Source organism: Hipposideros armiger, unplaced genomic scaffold (genome assembly GCF_001890085.2).
Source record: "Hipposideros armiger isolate ML-2016 unplaced genomic scaffold, ASM189008v1 scaffold_347, whole genome shotgun sequence".
Lineage (NCBI taxonomy): Eukaryota > Metazoa > Chordata > Mammalia > Chiroptera > Hipposideridae > Hipposideros > Hipposideros armiger.
The window spans coordinates 1-17,868 of record NW_017731697.1 but is presented as its reverse complement, the minus strand read 5'-3'; the positions used below and the strand labels follow the sequence as shown (position 1 = coordinate 17,868).

General features: G+C 56.6%; 1 protein-coding gene across 2 annotated transcripts in view; it reads right to left on the bottom strand.

Annotated features, from left to right (window-relative positions):
- The window catches only part of WNT9A (Wnt family member 9A), a 25,375-nt gene extending 12,367 nt beyond the window's left edge, over positions 1-13,008 (bottom strand). For both annotated transcript variants that reach the window (XM_019661434.1, XM_019661435.1), the window contains exon 1: positions 12,639-13,008. In XM_019661434.1, coding sequence (XP_019516979.1) covers positions 12,639-12,733 — 95 coding nt within the window. In that variant the 5' untranslated portion in view covers positions 12,734-13,008. The remainder of the gene's footprint in view (positions 1-12,638) is intronic.
- Positions 13,009-17,868: the final 4,860 nt, after the last annotated feature.

Genomic DNA, 17,868 nt, shown 5'->3' with positions numbered 1-17,868 from the left:
CTCCAAGTTGAGCTGTTGTTCAGCATCTTAGCTGTAGAGGGCAGTGTCACTGGCCCTCATATGTGGGATCCGAACCGCGGCCCTCTGGCGTCCCAAGCCAGTTCTTAACCATTGCGCCACTCGGCTGGCCTGCAAGCGTTCTTTTTTAAATTTCCTGAAAGAGTATGTCAGATTAGAATCGTGTCTTAACTATTCGGTAGAACTTGCTATGAAGCCATGCAAGCTGACCTTTTCTTGGCAGAAAATTTTTCCTTTCTGATCCAATTTCATCGAGATAGAATTCACGTACCATAGAATCTAAAGTACACAACTCAATGTTTTGTAGGATTTTCACAGATACCGGCAAACACCACTGTTCTCAAGTTCTGGGCGATTGTTACTAAATTTTTTCTTGCTAAATGTTAAAATGTAGCACAGTATTTTGCAGACACAGCTGTAAACAGGATGAGCTTGACAGAACCCAACCCATAAGTATAGCCAACTGCAAAGAAGAAATCAACATGTAATTAACCAAATAGTGTATAAACAATGGCTAAGCCTCTTCCAAAAGAGAGCTTAGGGTGTGAATCCCCGCTCCTTTACTTGCTGCAAGAACAATAAATAAAACTACCTAACGACAACCACTTCTCATTCTTGAATGGAACACCCCAAGCAGCGAACCCCTTGAGTTTGGAAACACCACCAGTCAATTTTAGGATATTTTCATGGCCTCAAAAAGAAACCCCATAGCCTTTAGTGATCAACCTGCACCCCCTACCCCAGTGCCTGGCAACTGCTAACCCACTTCCTGTCTCTGTGGATTTGCCTGTCCTGGGCGCTTCATATAATGGAATCACACACTATGTGGCCATCTGTGTCTGGCTTCACTCACTGAGCACAATGTTTTTAAGATCTATCTATGTTGTATCGCATGTCAGTGCTTCACTCCTTTTCATTTTCAAATAATGTTCCACTGTAAGATGGAGCACATTCTGTTTGTCCTCAGCTGATGGACACATGAGGTGTTTGTTCACTCTTTAGCTCTTACGTACAATGCCACTATGATCACTCACGTACAAATTGGTGTGTGGACATGTTTCATTTCTCATGGGTATGTCCCCAGTGGAACTGCTGGGTCATAGAAAAAAATCTATGTTTAATTGTCCAAGGATCTGCCAGAGGGTTCCACAGAGGCCTCACTACTTACATTCCAATGACCCGATTTCTTTACTTACTATGGTATTAGTCAACATTTCTCTATCTTGAGTCTGTTTCTGTTACTTTTATGGTTTTCTCCATTTCCTCTGAATTTTCAGTTTTATTGGCCTGAAATTCTTCATTACGTTCCCTTGCTTTTTTCTATAGAATCTGTGTGATGTTCCTGTGTGAGCCTTCTCCTCAGTCTCCTCAGCATTTCTAAGACTTTCTTCACAGAGACGGTTCTGTTCATTTCTAATGCATGTTTGTTTTTTATTTTGTTAATTTCTGTACTTCCTTTTGTAATTTTGTAATTCCTTCTTTGGGTTTAGCTAAACTGTTCTTTTTCTCACTGCTGTGACAGATGCTTGCTGAGGGCTTTCAAGCTTCTCTCCACTTCTAAAATATGCATTTAAGCGCTGCCACTGTCACTGCCTTCAGTCTCTCCAAAACTGTCGCCTCAGGACACCAAGAAGAGCTTGGGTCACTGTGCACAACCTGGCTCATAGCTCGTGACTATACTGAGCCTTGGTCACAAGCGCACCGCTTACTCCCCTTTCCCGCTTCATCTCACGGCCCACTGAGTCGGTGGGCTCTCTCTCCATCCACTTTCCTTCTCTCTCCTTACATCCTGTGTCTCTCACGCATAGCCTATAATGTAATGTTCGTTTCTGTACTACTACTTTATTCCTTCTTTGGGATAAAAGAGGCCCTGACTACAACCCTATCACCTCAGCTTTATGCCTGAGGCCTTAATTCATCCTTTCTATAGGCATGCCTGTTTTTTTCTCTTTTTCTCCTCTTGCCTCCATTATTATTATTGTTATTATTATTATTATTATTATTATTATTCCAGTCCCCCTTTGTAATTTGAAATTTTACATTTTCATGGATACCCTCAAAATTACACAGGTCTGTAACTTACCCACATCCAACATGGTCAACACTGTCCCCTCTGGGCAATAGGAGGCCTCAGAACACAACCATTGACGTTGGGTTGTATGCTGTTGTGTATTCAGGATCTGACAAGAGGTTGTTCAGTGCTCCCTGTCCCCCCTTCACGTAACTGTTGCCTCTCTTCATTTGTTCCCGTGTCCGGAGTGCAGCAGGGCCATGGCCCAGGCCTGAGCTGTACATCTGGGTTCCTTCAGAGTGACTCTCAGTTTCTCTGAAAATGTCTGTATGTCACTCACTGTGGACAGGTATTTTCTTTCATACACTGAGTGGACTGTCTGGTGGTGTCTTCAGTTTACTGTCAGCCCACAGGCCCTCGGAAGGTAATCTGCATTTTGTTTGTTCCGACTGCTTCATGACTCTGTCCCCAGCGTTTTTCACTTCCAAATCATTACATTCTGGCACGAGTGTTCATGTTTTTGCTCAGGGAGGCACTGGGCCTCTTGGATCTCTTTGATTGCTCCCAGCAATTTCAGAAAATCTTTGGCCATTCTCTCCAGACACGGCCCTGTCCCCACCTCTGGGCCCCTAGTGAAAACGTAGGGTCTCTCACCCTGCGTTCCGTGTGTCTCCTGCCCATGCTACACCCCAGTAATTTCTCCTGACCTACCTTCCAGCTTGCTAATTCTCTTCAGGGATTTCTAATCTGCTTTCAAATCAGTCCATTACTTACTTTTTTTTTTTCTAGTTCTACTTGGTTTGTCCAGACTTGCTGGGTCAGTCCATGTGTCTCATTCCTTGCAAACAGTGAGACCTGCTTTGTGCTGCACACTAACCAACCGGCCTGCTGCCATCGTTTGGGCAGGGCCTTGGTTGCATTTCCATGTGCACCTAGTGGTCCCTGACCCTGCTGGTCACCATATTTCAAAAACTGTTTGCAGAAATAATCTGAAGCAGGGCCGGCCGAGTGGTGCGATGGTTAAGAACTGACTTGGGGGCCGGCCGAGTGGCGCGATGGTTAAGAGCTGCCTTGGGACGTCAGAGGGCCCCGGTTTGGATCCCACATATAAGGGCCAGTGACACTGCCCTTTACAGCAAGATGCTGAACAACAGCTCAACCTGGAGCTGGGCTGCTGTGAGTCGCCGGCGACAGCGTAGGCTGCAGCCCCTGTGGCAGTGGGTTTCCATGGGCTACTGTGTGTAGCCAGCAGCCAGCGTGAGCAGCCAGCAGCCGCAGTGAGCGGCCGTCCAGAAGCCGGCAACTAACCTGCCTCGCCCGAGAAGAGCACAATGATGGTGCCAACTTGGGCCAGTGAAGCAACGTCCTCCACAACTAGACTGAAGAACAAAACGACAGCAACTTGTCTGTTCCCCTTCCCCCAATTCCCCAATACTGTTCCCCTTCCCCCAATTCCCCAATAAAAATCTTTAAAAAAAAAAAAAAAAGAAAGAACCTGAAGCAGAGGATAAAGGGATCCAAATTCACGCCCATCCAGAACCTCAGAATGTGACCTTATTTAGAATAAGGGTGTTTGCAGATGCAATCAAAATAGGGATCTTAAGATCGCCCTGGATTAAGTCCCATGCTGCTGAGAGCCCACCTCCCTGACCACCTGTAGCAGCTCTGCAGAGACCCCACCCCAGCCCCACAGAGAGCAGGAAAGAACCTATGACAGACAGAAACAAGTCTGGAAACACCCATCCCTGTCTGAGGGCCAGGCCTAAGGCTGTCATGCCCAGATGCTTAGGGACAGAGGCCACCCCTCTGAGCACGCTATCATACCTGCCCCCAAGGGCAGCCAGGTGGCAGATGAGGGGAGGGAGTACAGGTGTGGCCCAGGTGGGGGCTGGAGGCGTCCTTGTCCTCGGGGTCCCAGCCCTGAATGGCCCAGCCAAGCCCAGCCACCCTGCCCAGTGCCTCTACTCCAAGTGCCTTGTTCTTACCTGATGGGGTTTGGGGGGGCAACGGATTCTGACAGCCCTTCCTCCTACCAACAGGCCTGGCCACCCCAAGGGCCACCCTGCCCACAAACCCAGCTCCCCAGGAATGGGGAGCCGAGACCCTGAGTTGGGCGGAGGAGAAGAGGCTGGAGTTCCAGAAGCCACAGTGCCCTGCCAAGGAAACCTCAGCCCCACCAGACGGTGTTTAATTTCTGTGTGAATCAAATTCAAAACAAATTCCAGCGCTGAGACACTGGTTCTGGGATTAACCCTCCGTTCTCCCACAGCCTGCAGCCTCCCACCCAGCATGTATATGGCAGGGACAAGGGTGGGGTTGATGCAGACACTGAGGGGGTTTGGGGTCTTCAGAGGGCTCTACTGTCACTCAGTGTCCACCATGCCAAGGAGGCCAGGATAGGAGGCTGTGGACAGGAGGGCAGTCCCACAGGAACAGGCTGCTCATGGTGGGGCAAGGACATTGTGTCTATGACAACTGTCACCTCCGTCATCTGGGAGAGCTGCAGGACCCTGGCTTCCCCATCTAACAGGGCCCCAACATTCAAGAGCACGAAGAGGTATCAGTCAGCCCCCAGGTCCGTCACTGACTGGCCACCCAAGAGGCGCTCCTCACCTGGCCACCCTGGGGATCAACTGGCAGATACAGGACTCAGCAAACTCCAAGACAGTGGGACCCACCAGACAGCATTTAATTTCTGTGTGAATCAAATTCAAAACAAATTCCAGTGCTGAGACACTGGTTCTGAACTGCCTAGGAAATATGTCCCTGTCCACCCTCAGCGGCCCCCAGAGCAAATAGAACCTGCAGGACCCCCAGACCCTGCGGGCTACCAGCTGGCTGGCCCCTCTTCAGAGCAGGATGCTGGAGCCCAAGGTGTGTGTGTGGGAGGAGCGGGGCCTGTGGGGGGCGTGGGGGTTCTGTGGGACCCCAGCTTCACTGATGGCTATGAGGAGAAGACAGGCAGTGGTGGCTTCATGGAGGAACCAGAGTGGCCAGGCTACCTCTGTTTGTCCCAGTCACTGCACCTCAGGCCTCACACATTGCCACAGACTCACAGAGATGTCACACAAAGGGGTAGGCAGGATGCCAGGAAGGCTCTCAGAGAGCCACGGAGGGACCTCACCTCGACTGCCACAGAGTCACATCAATGACTAGCTTCCTTCCTGGGGCTGGCTTCCCAGGTGCTGGGCACAGACAGGGTGGCCAGGGCTGGGAGTAAGCGGCTATGACATGCTCTGGTCTGGGAGCCCCCGGCAGCCTTTCCTCACGGGCCAGACCACTTCCCTGGCCGCGTCTACCTCAGGTATCGCTAAGAAAAACAAACGCAGCTTGAGGCTTGCCTTTTTCCATTCCCTCGTCCGGCTGCCGGTCTCGAGGTACAAGGCCTGCCAGCTGGGCGGCCGGGCTTCCTCCTGCGGCCAGAGGCACCAGGCCAACAGGGAACCGCTGGGAGGGGCAGAGGAAGATGAGGGCTGGTCCATGGGTGATGAGCCTGGCGGCCTAGTGCCACCCAGGTCGGGGCCTGCCCTTCTACAGAGGCCTCAGCGCAGCCACCTGTCAACCAAACTGGCCCAGCCCACTGACATCCCTTAATGATTAGGCCTCACCAGAAAGCAGGCTGGTCATCGCCCAGCCCAGGCCAGGCCACCAAGCCCACAGCACACCCTCATCCAGCAGAGCTCCGAGCCCTCGCCTTACATCCAGACCTTGGGGACTCCAAGGGCCCCTCTGCCCATCAGCAGTGCCCACACTGCCTGCAAAGCCAGCATCCAGACGCCCAGGTCGATGGTCTGCGGCATCTGGCCCACTGTCTATGCACCTGAGGCCAGCAGGTGTGTGCAGCAGACCGATGTCAGGGCCAAGGGTAGTGGGGGCTGGCCTGACTAGGGAACATCTTGGACCTCACAGCACAGCCAGGGAGTGGAGGGGTGAAGAGACTCCTCAGACCTTGGGCAGCCAGCCCAGTAATTTGGAGGAAACCCATGAGGGACCCTCCTGACCTCCCCAGAGATGAGCTACAGCTACAGTAAAGAGTGACACTACTAGGCTGTCCTCTGGCTTCCTGGAAGAGGTGACAGCTGAGGCCAACCTGGAGCATGGCGGCCCTGTTCCCCACCCACCTCTCCTCAAAGCGAGGCCTGGCCTCGCCCACTTCCCAGACAACTGTGCCTCCTCCAAAACCCCCCACAGCCTGCTTTTCAAGCTGGGTGGGCACCGCAGGGGCACCCACCGCTGGCACTGACAATACACAAAGGGAGCTGGTGCCCCCCCAGACCAGGATTAAGGGGGCCGAGTGCTGGCCCCTAACAGGTGTCATTTTTCTGCAGCCAGGAGAGCCAAGCCAGGCTCTTATCAGCTCATCACTCCTCCCGAGTCCAGGGCCCACGGCCCACCGGGAGGAATCCTGTGTGCACATTCTTTCCCAGGAGAACAGCTACCCACACACTTCTCCTATTGTCCTCAATATTGAGAGGCCCCTGGGCAGGCGGCAGGCGGTGCCCTTGGCTGGGGCCACCCTGGAGCCAGGGCAGGGTCCCACTGGTGCCCAAGGCACTGGAGTTGTCAGGGCCACAGTGGCCTGGACAGGAGCAAGATTAGGCCAGCTGTCCACCCCCCTCCCCCCATCCAGACGACCGACCGGCTGTGGCAGAACGTCTGCTCACACAGCTGAGGGAGCCAGGTGGCTGCGGCTTCCTTCTCACCTCAAGCCCAGCACAAGGCCTGTGCACAGCACCGCCTGTCACGAGGCCCACCCAGAGCCCCATCCTGGCCCCATGCTCCCACCTGCCTCTATCTGGTCTCTGGATAGGGGGGCCAGGGCAGAGTTCCCAAGGGCCTGTGGAAGGGGACCAGGGCAAGCTGGGGCCGGCAGGATGGGATTCTATGGCCCCCCGAAAGCAGACTGGCCAGGAGAGGGGAGGGAGGAAAGACAGACATTGGAGACCAGAGATGCAGGAGGTGGCCAGTCTCCCCAAGGGATCCCCTTGGTCTGCCCACCTACTCCTTCCACATGCCTCCCCACTTCTGCCCCAGACCCAAGGTTGGGAGGCCAAGTCATCTTAGTCCCTCTGCTGGCCTCAGGAGTACCGAGCCATGAGTACTGGCAGAATTCCCCCTCCTTTTCAGGCTGGAAGCCAGCACCCTCCACACATCACCCTCCATCCTCCCTTGACCTGACTGACCCCCCAAATCCATGGCCCCCATCCTTCACCCTCCTTGCCTGCTGCTCAGAGGTCTCACTTACAAGGCCACAGTTAAGGGAACTCAATGGTCTCCCTGTAGCCCCTCAACTGCCCTAGACACAGCATAAGGCCCCTTGCCTGGGCCTCCTCCCCCTGAACTCCTGGTGCAGGACCGCCCCCTCCCAACGCCCTGGAGTGCACTCTGCTTTCTGCGGCCTCTACCCCCAATGCTGGATCTAGCGCTGTCCTGAGGTAGGTCTCTGTGGACAGCACCGGCCTGTCGCCCAAACTCCTGCCTGCTCAGCTCCAGGCACCATCACCCCTGATCCCTGGCTGGGAAGTCACTGAGGATCCCTCCATCACCACCAGCCCCTCCCTGGTCACCCACAGGTGAGCCTGGATCCCCAGCCCCACAGACAGCCCCCTGTGCCCTGTCGACTGTCCCATTCTCTCAGCAGCACCCCGTCTTACCCCTTGTCCCCTCATAGGCCCATCATGCAGCCTCATCATTCTACACCAGATTCACTCCTCCTACCCCAGAAAACTGCCCTCTCTCTCCTTTCCAGGGACCAGGTGAGCACCCCTCCTCCAAGCAGCCAGCAGGCATGCAGCCACATGGGCCCTCCAGCTGGGCCTCAGGCTGGGTGCATGGAGAAGCAGAAAGAGCCCTTAATCCCTGACACCACATCTATATCACCCGTGACACCGGCCCCTCCAGGGCAGCCTCCTCAGCCAGGCCCCCCCACTAGGCTCGCATACCAGGCTCTAGTAAATGATGACCACCTGCACACTGACTCCCCACCAAGTCAGGCTGGGGCCAAGTCCCTGTGCAAAGACGACAGCGTGCTGACTCACGGGTCAGGAAACCAGGCTCGCCTCAGTCCAAGAAAGATTCAAAATATATAAACAGCTCTTACAACTCAAAAACAAAAAGAGGGCCGGCCGAGTGGCGCATTGGTTAAGAACTGGCCTGGGATGCCAGAGGGCCCCGGTTCGGATCCCACATATGAGGGCCAGTGACACTGCCCTCTACAGCTAAGATGCTGAACAACAGCTCAACCTGGAGCTAGGCTGCCGTGAGTCGCCGGCGACGGCGTAGGCTGCAGCCCCTGTGGCAGTGGGTTGCCATGGGCTACCGTATGTAGCCAGAAGCCAGCGTGAGCGGCCAGCAGCCGCAGTGAGCAGCCGTCCAAAAGCCGGCGACTGATGTGCCTTGCCCAGGAAGAGCGCAATGATGGTGCCAACATGGGCCAGTGAAGCGACGTCCTCCATAACTAGACTGAAGAACAAAACGACAGCAACTTGTCTCTTTCCCTTCCCCCAATTCCCCAGCGCTGTTACCATCCCCCAATTCCCCAATAAAAAATCTTAAAAAAAAATTATAAAACCAGAGAATAACAAATATTGGCAAGGATGTGGGGAAATTGGAGCCCTATCTATGCACTGCAGGTAGAAGTGTAAGATGGTACAGCCACTGTGAGAAAGAGTTTGGTGGTTCTTCAAAATATTAAACATAGAATTATCACGTGACCCAGCAGTTCCACTTTGGGTGTATACACAGAAGAATTCAAAACATACGTCCACAAAAAACTTACGTCCAAAAATGTTCACAGCAGCATAATTCACAATAGCCAAGCAGTGGGAACAATCCAAATATCACTGATAAATGAATGAGAAAACCTGCATTATGTCCATCTTGCCGAATAGCATTCAGTCACAAAAAAGGGACAAAGCACTGGTTCAAGCTATAGCACGGATGAGTATTGAAAATGTTATGCTAGGTAAAACAAGCCAGACACAAAAGACCACATATCGTATGATTGCGTTTATATGTCACTTCCAGAACAGGCAAATCCAGAGACAGAAAGTGGATTAGTGGTTGCCAGAGCCAGGGGGAGCCGGGGTGGGGGGGTGGGGGGGAGATGGGATATAAGGTTTCTAAGATGATGAAAATAATCTGGAACTAGATAGTGGTGCTGGCTGCACAACTTTGTGGATGTCCTAAAAACCACTGAATGGTATGCTTCAACAGGGTGAATTTACAGGATGTGAATTATATTTCAATAACAAAGAGCCCCAATCCTAAAGCCCACTTGGCCCCCCATTCACCATGGTCCAGAACACCTTAGCTGCCTTTCAGACCAGCTCTGAGCACCCCTCACATACTGATGTCTGGCCTGACTCGGGGAGCCGTCAGTGCCATGTCTGGTCCTGCCTCCTCCAGGAAGGCCTACAGGCTGCCTAGGCTGGAGAGGCAAGACCAGCCTGCAGACCTCATGGCAAGGCCGCACTCTCCCAAGCTAGCATACAAATGCTTCCTAAAGAATGTGGGGTGCTGGGGCCAATAGCACGAGACAGTGTCAGGACTCATAATGCCCCTTCACGCTTCTTTTGAAGAATAACCACATTGGGAGTCTTGGGTCTCTGCTCGCCTGGGGCAGCCCTGTGATGCTGGTCTAGCAGCCTTCCTGGGGGCCTCTGCTGGAAGCTGGCTCAGCGCACACAGGGATCTCTAAGAAAAGGGCGGCAAGGTGCCCAGGTGCCAGGCTAGGTTCCCAACAAGCCCAGACCCGGCCCTGGCTCCACACACAGGGAGCAGCAGGGCTTTTGCCCCAGGGTCTGGGGTGTCCCTTCTTGAGCAGGTTTCAGAACACACCTGAGGATAATGCCAGGGGAGGGTCCAGGCGCTTGCAAGCCCCACCATCCAAGGCAGGCCAAGGCTTTCAGCCCACCCAAATCCCCAACTCACCAAGAGACCTTAGGCAGCCCTCCTGCTGGGAGCCAGCCTCCCCCTCCTTCCAAGAGGGCACTGGGCCAAGCCATCTAGCCCCCCTCCACCCCCCAGCACAGGCATCTCCACAGCCCTTGGAGAACCAGATGAAAACGCCACCTGCTAATCAAGGGAAGAGAGGAGAGCCCATGGGCCGCCTGGAGGGTACTGCTTAGTGGCCAGAGGCCAGAGGAGGGCAGCAGGAACAGGGGAGCGGCTGGAGGGTTAGGTTGCAGCCTCAGGGAGGGGGCAGGGAGGGCTCCTGCCGCCCACGTGACCCTCCCCCAGGCCAGCCTCTCCGGGTTTCTGGGCTGTAACTGGAGCTGCCCTGCCTGCGAGCCTCCGTGCCAGGCAGAGATTTCGGAGAGGGGGAAGGGAAAAGAGGGCCTGGATCAGGTCCTTCCTCCTGCTCCCTCTGCCCTGCCCACTGCACAGAGAGGCCCCCTGGCTCCAGCCTGGCCCTGACTGCCTTGAGCCATCCCTTCCTCCCTCTCCCTCTGGCTCCTGCCCCTTTGCTGGGCCAGGAGAAAGGACCCCAGACCCGGGCCCAACCATGGGCCAGAGAGGCAGGGCCTCCACACACAGCAGCATAGCGCAGAGCCTGTGTCACCTCCTCTCCTCTCAGGCTCAGCCCCACCTGGGCAATCCACCCTAGTGCCTGACACTGTCCTGAGGTGCATGCTGGGCATAGATCCCTCCAGCATACAGTCCTCCCTCCTCTGCCTGTCCAGCTGATACCAGGGTCCCCCACTCCAGGGCCTGCATCCATCAAGCAGAGTCCTGGCTCTCCTGCCTAGTGCCAGGGATGTCTGTGCCCCCAGCAGAATCAACTATCCCCAGGGCAGCACATCTGCCTCCTCTGCTCCCCAGGAACCTCACTTGATGGGGCCTTTGGGGCCAAAGCAGGACGAGAGCTGGCTACAGGAGCCATGGGGATGCCAAACTTTCCCCACATGCCATGTGCCCACAGGGACTTTTTTCCCTCAGGGAGCTAAAACACTGACATTAATAGCTCAAAGACTTTCCCAGAGGTGCACAGTACAGGGAGAGCAAAGAAAGAGGGATGCTGGAGGGCGGGGGAGTGCAGCTGGGAACCAGGACCCCAGATTCCCTTGGATCTGATCTACCCGGGGGGAAGAGTGGGGCAGATGAGAATCCTGGCACAGCAGAGCACAGCGGGCGCTGCGCACGCAGACGAGCCTAGGGTGTGTCTGGAGCCTGGGGAACAGACCTGCGGCTGGGCCTGGATAGCAAGAAGGCACAGCTGGCTGACAGGCTGCTGTGACTCACCAGTGGACCTGCGGCCAGACGGCCATCCTCTGACCCTCCCTCTGCCCGTGAGGGCGAGGTGAAGGCTGCACAGATGGCGTACAGGGGCGTGCCAGCCTCCACACAGCCTGGGCCCCAGGAGGGCCAGACCCACAGGCAGCCAGGAGAGGGCCGCGGAGTGGGAGCTCCAGGGAAGGAGACACAGAGCTGACCCTGGAAGACAACCCAGGAGAAAGGAACAGAAGAAGAAAGGCGGGGGGCGGGGAGAAAAACACAAAGGGAAAGTTTCCCATGAAAATATTTTATTTTCTTTGAGAACAGGATACACCTGCAGGGCTCCTCGCCCAGTCGGCCTCTCCCCGCCCTGGCGGTGCCACATTTCTGGACCAACAGGGCCCTCTGCCGGCCAGGCCGCCGACGGCCGGCGCGGGGGCCAGGGGCTAGGGAACAGGTGACGGCAGAGGGCCGCGGCCCCGGCGCGGCCGCAGGACGCCCAGGACAGGGGCCGGAGCGCGAGAGTGGGCCGCGGCTCCAGGGTCGCCACCGGGTAGGAAGTGGGGAGGCTGGAGACAGCCGGAGGGCTGCCCGCACGGTGCCACCCCGAACCTCAGTGTGCCCATCTGCGTAGCTAAGCGAGGGTCCCCAAAGGTCGCTGGGCTGGGTATCCCAGATCTGGGAGCAAGGGGCGAGAAAGGGCAGGAAGGAGCGGCGGAGAGAGACGCGCCAAAACAACGAACACTGCTGCTGGGGAGAAGCGCGCTGGGCAGCGACCCCAGAGAGGGCGGGTGGCAACATTCACGGCCCCACCGGGCCCTGCTCTCCCGGCGGCTCTGGGTCCCACAGACGCGCTCCTGCGGGCCGGGGCCCAAGCGAACGTCAGAAGCAAAGCGCAAGAAAAATAAATTCCTCCAGCTTGGAGTTATTTTTTTTTTCCTTTGGGGCTCAGTGAAAGGAACATCTGGATTTTGTACGTATTTTTTTGTTGTTGTTAAATTAACTTCCCGAGGAGAGAAAGGAGGGGAAAGCTGCAAAGGGGGTGGGGGGGCAGAGGCCGGGAGGCTCCAGCCATTTGGCAAGAATTCGGCGGCCTAAGGGACCCAGGACCAGAGTTTGGTCCTGAGCTCCAGGGAGCCCAGCGCTCGGCTGCGGATTCGGCCACGACGACGACGACTCCGGAGTCACGGAGGACCGCAGTCCTACGCCAGCCCGTCGGGTACGCGGGGCCCTCTCCCCGTGCTCGCGGGCCAAGCGACGCGCGCGCCGCAAACAAACAGATCCAAGAAACCCGGCGGCCCCAGCTAGCCCGGCCCCACGCAACCGGCCCGCGCACCTGGTCGCCCCCGCCACCGCGCCGCTTCGGCCCGGGACCCGCCCGCCAGGCACCTACCCGAAGTAGGCGGCCGAGGGGCGCAGCGCAGCGAGCAGCAGCGTCAGCGCGAAGGCCGCGGCCAGCCAGCGCGCCAGCAGGGGCCCATCCAGCATCTTGCCGCGCCTCGGCGGCTGACCATCGCGCTCCTGGCCCCGCGCAGGGCGTCCCGCGGCCACCGCCCTCTTATAGCGCCCGGAGCGCCAGGCCGGGGGCGGGGCCGCCAGCTGGGCCCGTCCCGCCTCGCCCGGGGAGGGGTCACGCCGGCGCCGGGGGCGTGCCGAAACCCGAGCCAGCCCTCCCGCCGCGCCGCCGCCTGGCCCCGCGGGCCTCGGGGCGCTCCTGGCGCGTGGGGAGGGGAAGCGCGCGAGGGGCGGTGGAACCTCGGGGACCGGCGGGAGGGGCGGGAGCGCGCAGCGGGACAGGGGAGGGGACGCGCCCCCGGGCGGCCGTGAGGGCGGGGCGGGGGCGGAGCGTGGGCGGCCCCGGGACGAGATGGCGGGGGCGGGCGCAGAGTGGCCCGCGGGGCAAGAGCGGTGGGTGGGAGCGTCGGGGGAGCTGAGGGGGTAGCTCGGGGCGGTGGCGGTGGCAGAGTGGGTCGGGGTGAGCCCGGGGCGGAGCTCGAGGCCCGGACGCCTGAGAGTGGTGCCGCTGGGGACCCGGTGTCAGCCCTTAGCTGGATCGCGCGCGCGCGCGCGCGCGCGCGTCTGTTCCCCGGGGGGTTTGGAGGAAAGGGAACCGGGATTGCAGGTGATACCCGCGCTCTTGGCGTAGCCTGGCCGCTCAGGAAGAGAGGGGCAGGGGTGGGGACGGGTGGGGGCTGCTGCTTGCTGGTCTGTTGGCCTGGGAATGAGGCCACCTGGCCAGCTCAGGGACAGGCTGAGGCGCTCAAGCTTTTGGGACCTCTGTATCCCCATCCTTAAGTGGAAGGAGATGGGCTAGAGGCTGAGGTCACAGCGAACCCTGATCCTCTGGTGATTCCCTTCTTGGAGCCTCTAAGCAGAGACTGGAGGAAGGGGGCTCCAGGGGACTGGGAGGCCTGGAGTGGAGTGGGTAGAGGCACAGAGGAGAGACGAGGTGGACCACTTCTGAAGCAAAGCAGTGTCCGAGACCCCAAAACTCAAACTAAAACAGATACACAAATTAGCTGATACCGGATGGGATGTGTTATCGAGGAGAACCCCGACAAGCCCCCTGGGCCAAGGGTTCTCCCTGTCAGCAGACATGCAAGGGAGGAGAGCATGACTCTGAGTCCTGCTGACCTGGGCTAGATGCCCACACAATGTTGGCGGCCTTCAGGTGACACTGAAGGCCCTGTGGGCTGGCCAGGCCACTTGTGAGGGGCCTGGAGACTGGGCCAGCAGAGCAGAGTGCAGCTCCCTGTCAGTGTCTGAAAGTGGAGGAGCTGCTTTCTGGCCCGGGCTCTTGAGAACCTACTCTCAGTGACCTGTCTCTAGACAGTGGTCAGAGGCAAAGCAGGGGGGCAGAAAGTGTAGCAATGGCCCTGGAGCAGGACACCATTCATCTCCTGCATCTCTGGGAAGGTCACCCAGGTGAGCATACCTAGTACTCCCAGGAAGCTGGGCCAAGGGTGAACAGGGAGGAACCCAAGCCTCGGCAAATCACTGTCTCCTTTGGCCTCAGTTTCCCCATGTGAGACCCATCCACCTTCAGGGAGCTGTGGCTTTTTCTCAGTTGGGATGTAATGTTGTCGAAGCCCCACTATGGCTCTCCCTCTTCATGGGTGTGACAGCTTCACATCATTCCCCACTCTGGGGACCCTACTATGGGGCAGGGGGCTCCCCCTTGCCCACTTGGTCACTTTACCAATAGGGCTGGCATGGCAGAGAGAGCACCAAGTCTGCAGGCCTAGGGCACCCTGCCCTCCCCCACCACAATGGATGCAGTCCCCAGTGCCTCCACCTGAAGGCCTGGCCTCCACACCCGGGAAGTGTGAGGCGTGGAGTGGGGGGCGCAGAGTGATGACATGTTTAAAGGTCCTGAGATTGCATCCAAGAAAAATGAAGTGTGAGATTGTAAACGTGTATCTGGAAGGCACTGCAGGTGTTATAGAGCTCTCTTCCTCAGGGAGCAAAGGGTTCTTGTTAGCCGCCCAGTGAGTCTGAAGAAGGAGGTAGCCGCCTGAGGCCCTATCCTGGGACAAACAGGCAGCAGCTGGCACAAGGAAGTTGGGAATATGAGAGTCTTGTGTGGGCTCCGGAAGGGGAAGGCTGCCTCGGTGCTGTCAGCGCAGCCAGCCCTGAGCAGCCCCACTGCATCCTGTTTGAAGATCCAGGTATCAGCAGGGTAGGGGTTCTGAGAGACCCCCTCAGTGTGGGGAATGGGAACAAGGCCTATAGAAGGACCAGGCTTTGCTGGGCCACATGGGAGGGGTGGGGGGGAGAGGGAGGTGTAGGGGTGGAGAGGGCGATGTTGAGATTTTGGAGAGACACCTGAGTTCTGGACCCGCCCCAGCCCCTGCCCCCTGCATCTGGGGAGACAGCAGCAGATGGAGGTGGTACCACCAGCTACCCCAACCCCAGCTGGACCTAGGACACAGAGCCCCCCTTTCAGGCAGGGTGAGGCAGCCAGGCCTTGAATCCCTGTCAGACCTGGCTGCCTTACTCTGCCATTGTCTACATTCCTGCCTCCTCACAGCCACTAGCCTGTGCTACAGGTGAGGGCGGGAGGCTTCCTAAATTGCAGGGAGAGCCAAGGTGGCATTCAACATACCTGAGGAGCCCAGCCCTCGCCAGAAGGGGCCTGCATGTCCCCACCTCTTTGCCTGCAGCTCCTGCGTCCCCCACACCTGGCCCAGTCCACTTGTGCTAGCTCTAATCACCTGTAACACCTTTCATGACTGTCCCACATCAGTCCGGCTGTTCCACGTTTGCCCAGGCTGGAGAAGGTGAATTATGTGAATAGCCACTGACAGACCAACACCTGCTCAGTTGACCTGGGTGGTAAACTGAGGCTCAGAGAACTGCCGAAGGGCACAGGGCTAACTGGTGGGAGGGGGGGGAGGCAAATGCCTGAGCCCAGTCTCCTGCTTTCTCAGCTAAGTCACCTTGTCAGTAATCTTACTGGACTTGGGTACAGCTGGAAGGTAGACCGCTCTCACCCAACATGGTGTGCTTTGGCTGATGGCAAAGTGGCCCTGTGTTGGAGAAGCTGAGCTTGGGGCCTCCTTCATCCTCCATGGCCACCAGGCTTTCCTGGTACAGGCTAGCTAGCCAGGAGAGGACAATCAGCATCAGGGGCAGGACAAGCTGTCACTGGTCCAGGGATTGCAGCTACCCTGTGCAGAGTGAGTCAGACTAGCAGCGATCCAGGCTGGGCCAGATTTGTCTCCGCCCCACACACTTTCCTAACAAGGATTCGAACAGCAGTGCTCTCCAGCGGACAATGGACATAGCCCAAGAGGGCCGCATGGGTGCAGGTGAGGGGTGTTCATTCTGAAGCAGAGCCCAGTCCAGGAGCAGGTCATGAATGCTCAGTGGACCTGGCACTTTTGCAGATGTCCAGCTTCATGAAACCTTGGGCCTATGAACTGCCTGGGTTGGCACAGCAAGGGGTCCTAAGCTGCCTATGCAGGGAAGGGGCACCCAGCCATGCGGAGGGGGCACCCAGCCATGCGGAGGGGGCTGCCAAGGCCTCACTGAACAGCAAACTCCTGCAAAGTCAGGGTGCCCACCATGACCCCAGGCTGGGCGAGGTCAGGCCACCCGACATCTTTAAGGTCCCATTTAGATGCAGTGGTAAGGTCTCAACTGCCCATTCATAGACCTTCTTAGTCTCCTCCTCCCTTGGGCAGAGAGACAGAGAGACAGAGGGAGAGAGAAGGAGAAAGGAGGAGACAGGAGAGGAGGTCCAAATTCCCAGCTGACTGGAGAAGCCATGTTTCCCAGGTGCTGCCCGGGAGGGGGAGCAGTTCTCTCAGGTGGTCTGGGAGAGTGGGTGAGCAGCCGGTTATCAGGAAACATTGCCTAATTGGGAAGGTTTATGGGGCCAGGCAGGGGGTCTCCCTGGGGGAGTCAGCAAAAGCCACTTATGAGTCATTTGAAACTGAGCTGGACAAAGAGCTCAAGGAGAAATGATCCCACCCAGCCTGCCAGTCGTGGGCAGAATGAGCTCATGGGCTGTGGAACGCGCGTGCGTGTGTGAATGTGTGGGGGGTGGGGAGGAGAAAACACTGGTGCTCACACAGCTGGGACTGGGAAGCTGCGCCCAGCAGAGCCTTCACCACAGCCCTCTCCCTACATGGCCAGGCTGCCCCCTGCAGGTCAGCGGGGGAAGGGCCCAGCATCCAGTACAGCATCCTCATCCAGCATCCTGGCCAGCATCCAGTCTAGCATTCTGGACCAGCAGCCACTTCAGCATCCTGGGCCAGCAACCTGGTCCAGCATTCAGCCCAGCATCCTGGTCCAGCATCCTCATCCAGCATCCTGGCCAGCATGTACACACCCTCTGGGCAGTGCACAGCACAGGACCTGTCCTGGGAGAGATGCCAAGTAGATGTGGAGCTTATTCTTCATGGTGGAACACCACCTGTTTATACCACCTTGTCCTCTGTGAGATTCATATTGGAGATCTGGATGTATACTCATTTTTTAACATGTTTCAAAAAATCAAAACATTGTTTTCAGAAAACTAGATTCACATGCAGTTGTAAAAAATAAGAAAGAGGTCCCTTGTACCCTTCACTCAGCTTCCCCCAGTGGCAGCATCTTGCGAAGCTCTGGGACAATATGCCAGGAAACTGACATTGACAAAGCCATTGACTTCACTACATGCACTCGTGTGTGTGTGTGTTTGTGTGTATGTGTGTGTGTTTAGTTTTGTGCACTTTTATCTCACATGGAGGTTCATGTGTCCACCACCACAGGATCCCTCATGCTGCTCCCCCCACCACATGGCACAAACTAATCTACTCTCTACCTGTCATTTGTGTATTCAAGAGTGCTCTGTGTGGAATCACACAGTTTACAACCTCCTGGGATTGGCTTTTTGTTTTTTAATTATTTTTTATTGTCAAATACACATTTTTTAGAATTAGTTTCAGCAGTACAACACAGTACAATAGTTATACTTTTTACCCTTGAGGTGACAACACCCCTCCCCCAATCCGCGCCCCACTTCCCCCCCAATATCCCAATATCATACATATCTATTACAATTCCCTTGACTCCACTCCCACACTATACTCCACATCCCATGACTATATATATATATATATATATATATATATATA